Source organism: Sinocyclocheilus rhinocerous, unplaced genomic scaffold, assembly GCF_001515625.1.
Source record: "Sinocyclocheilus rhinocerous isolate Xijiao unplaced genomic scaffold, SAMN03320098_v1.1 scaffold173, whole genome shotgun sequence".
Classification (NCBI taxonomy): Eukaryota; Metazoa; Chordata; class Actinopteri; order Cypriniformes; family Cyprinidae; genus Sinocyclocheilus; species Sinocyclocheilus rhinocerous.
In genome coordinates, this window is record NW_015645056.1 from 528199 (window position 1) to 531029 (window position 2831).

Below are 2831 nucleotides of genomic sequence, written 5' to 3' on the forward strand. Positions count from 1 at the left end.
TACAGATCTTCTTTATGCACCAAGAGCTTGTAACACTCCGAAGAGAAAGGAAAAATTTAAATCGCATCATATGACCCCTTTAATCGCGATTAATCGCATCCAAAATAAAAGTTTTTGTTAACATAATATATGAGTGTGTACTGTGCATATGTATTATGTATAGATAAATACAAACACATGCATGTATATATTTAAGAAAAATTTTATGTTTATATATTAAATATATTTTTATATAATATAAATATATGTAAATATTTTCAAAATATATACTGTATGTATGTGTATTTATATATACATAATAAATAAACACAGAACACGCACATATATTATGTAAACAAAAATGTTTATTTTGGATGCGATTGATCGTTTGACAGCACTTATTTTTATATATATATATATATGCTAAAATAATTAAGAATATGTTTCCTTTTGGCAGCGTGTATCTACTCTATATAAATACATATATACACATTTTCTTCGATATTGTAGTATTTCTCAGAAATTAGTTTATGGTATTGTAGGACAGTTTATTTAAATGTTTGTTTTATGCTGTAGAGCACAACTGGTTTAGATGACTTCGACAAACTGAAGACGTTGGGCACGGGCTCTTTTGGGAGAGTCATGCTGGTTAAACACAAGGCTACAGATCAGTTCTATGCCATGAAGGTTCTGGACAAACAAAAGGTTGGTTGTTATCATGCAGGTAACCAAAATTACCATGCGTTTGTGATTTCTTTGAGTATTTCACACCATGAAAATATAAATTATTATAGATAAAACCGTCAATGGTGCTTTTGAAGTCTAATTATTTGTTTCAAAATGTAAGGTGTAATCTACAGTTATGGCAATTTTATTTATATAGCTCTATTTGTAATATAACCAGAGTTGAAGTTAACTGTGCATTAAAAGGTTTTAGCGAGCTCATTCAAATAATCAGAATCAAGTATTCAGACAGACCATGATATAAATACAGTGTGTATGATGTATGAATATCATCTCAGAAATTCTTATTAAATTTGTTTGTTTTTACATAGGTGGTGAAGTTGAAACAAGTGGAGCATACGCTAAATGAGAAGAGAATATTACAAGCAGTATCTTTCCCGTTCCTCGTCAGATTGGAATATGCCTTCAAGGTACTGTGCTGCACCTTCCTATTGCCATTTCATTAAATTCATATAGTGATCAACAGATGCGTCAGCCAGGGCGAATAATCAGCCAATATTTGGCCAAGAAAGGAAAAGTGTTATTGAAAACAACTTTTTATAAAATGGAGAGTCCTTGATTCTGATTGGTTGAACCGCGTTCAAGGCTGTTGTAAATTACTCTACAAACACACACCTTTGTTTACGTTTGTGTTGCTTGGCAACCACTTTGTTGCAACCACAACTGTTTCTGAGGAGCTACATTGTTTGGTGGAAGAATACTGTTTTTATTAATATCATTACACTTTATTTGCTCTGTTTTATTTTGTGAAACCTAACTACGTATATGGAATAACAGTTTTATAAAAGCAATAAGCCCCATGAAGCCGTGGTTTACAGTGAATTTATAACAGCTAACGGGGTTTCCATTTCGTGTCGTGCCTAACAACGCCCCTTAGCTGTTATAAATTTGACTAACAATGTTATTGAATAGTCGTGTAGCAATTCCGGCTAGAAGTAGGAGTGTGGTTTACTAGTTTAGACTTCAGTAATAGTCATCTAAAAATCCACTAGTTTTATTTGTCTCTCAGTTTTAATTCTGACTTTATTCTCACAGGACAACTCTAATTTGTATATGGTGATGGAGTATGTACCAGGAGGGGAGATGTTCTCACATCTTAGAAGAATCGGGAGGTTTAGGTGAGGGAAGACATGTTTGAGCTAATTACTCATTTACTGCTGGATCAACTAACATTAAACTCCAGCACAGGTTTATGCAAATGATTCACAACAAAATATCCTTTTTGCAATATGACAGCACATAAGTGAGCAGTATACTGCACAAACTGCACGGAGCAAATGTGTGTGTGCATGTCAAACGAAATATTTGATGTTGGAAGTTTAATTTGGGTCTAAAAGTGTTTTTTTATGAAACCCTACATTTAATGCAAGTAATTATATTTTTATTCAACTCTATGGGATTGTGATTTGTTACGGGATATGTCCTATGTCAGAAAGAGTTAGTATATTTAGCAGTGTTCAATAAATAAAAAAAGTAGTCAATATGAATACCAGTCAAATTCATGATACAATTTTGGTATCAGAGGTAAAACTGTTATTTTAAATATCTAGCTGTTGTCATCTCTACATGCTAAGGCCATTTTTGAGCGAGGAAAACCTTGCTTCAGTGATTCTCGCTGATCTCTCGTTTTGTCTCTAACTCTTCGATGTGATTTCTTTGATTGACAGTGAACCGCATGCGCGGTTTTATGCTGCTCAGATTGTCCTGACTTTCGAGTACCTCCACTCACTAGACCTCATCTACAGAGACCTGAAACCTGAAAACCTACTCATTGACCAGCATGGATATATACAGGTAGCTAGAACAAAAATACATATACAGTATGCAGTGGCAAGAATAAGTTTGTGCATCCTTTGATTATGCATAAAATGTGGTCTGTTCCTAATTTAACTTACAATTATTGACAAACACAATCTGAATAATCTAATAACGCACAAACAGTTGTACTTTTCACATTTTTATTGAATGCATTGAGTAATCTTTCACTAGGGATGCACCGAAAAGAAAATTCTAGGCCGAAGCCGAACCAAATGAAACACTGGGCCGAATACCGAACACGGTTTTTCACATTTTTCCCCCATGTAGGCCTATTTTGCCTTTTTTTTTTT

General features: G+C 33.7%; 1 protein-coding gene across 3 annotated transcripts in view; it reads left to right on the forward strand.

Moving 5' to 3' along the window:
- prkacbb (protein kinase, cAMP-dependent, catalytic, beta b) overlaps positions 1 to 2831 on the forward strand; it is a 19961-nt gene that overhangs the window by 9942 nt on the left and 7188 nt on the right. For all 3 annotated transcript variants that reach the window (XM_016508271.1, XM_016508272.1, XM_016508273.1), the window contains 4 exons: positions 556 to 684; positions 1035 to 1133; positions 1759 to 1841; positions 2391 to 2517. In XM_016508271.1, coding sequence (XP_016363757.1) covers positions 556 to 684; positions 1035 to 1133; positions 1759 to 1841; positions 2391 to 2517 — 438 coding nt within the window. The remainder of the gene's footprint in view (positions 1 to 555; positions 685 to 1034; positions 1134 to 1758; positions 1842 to 2390; positions 2518 to 2831) is intronic.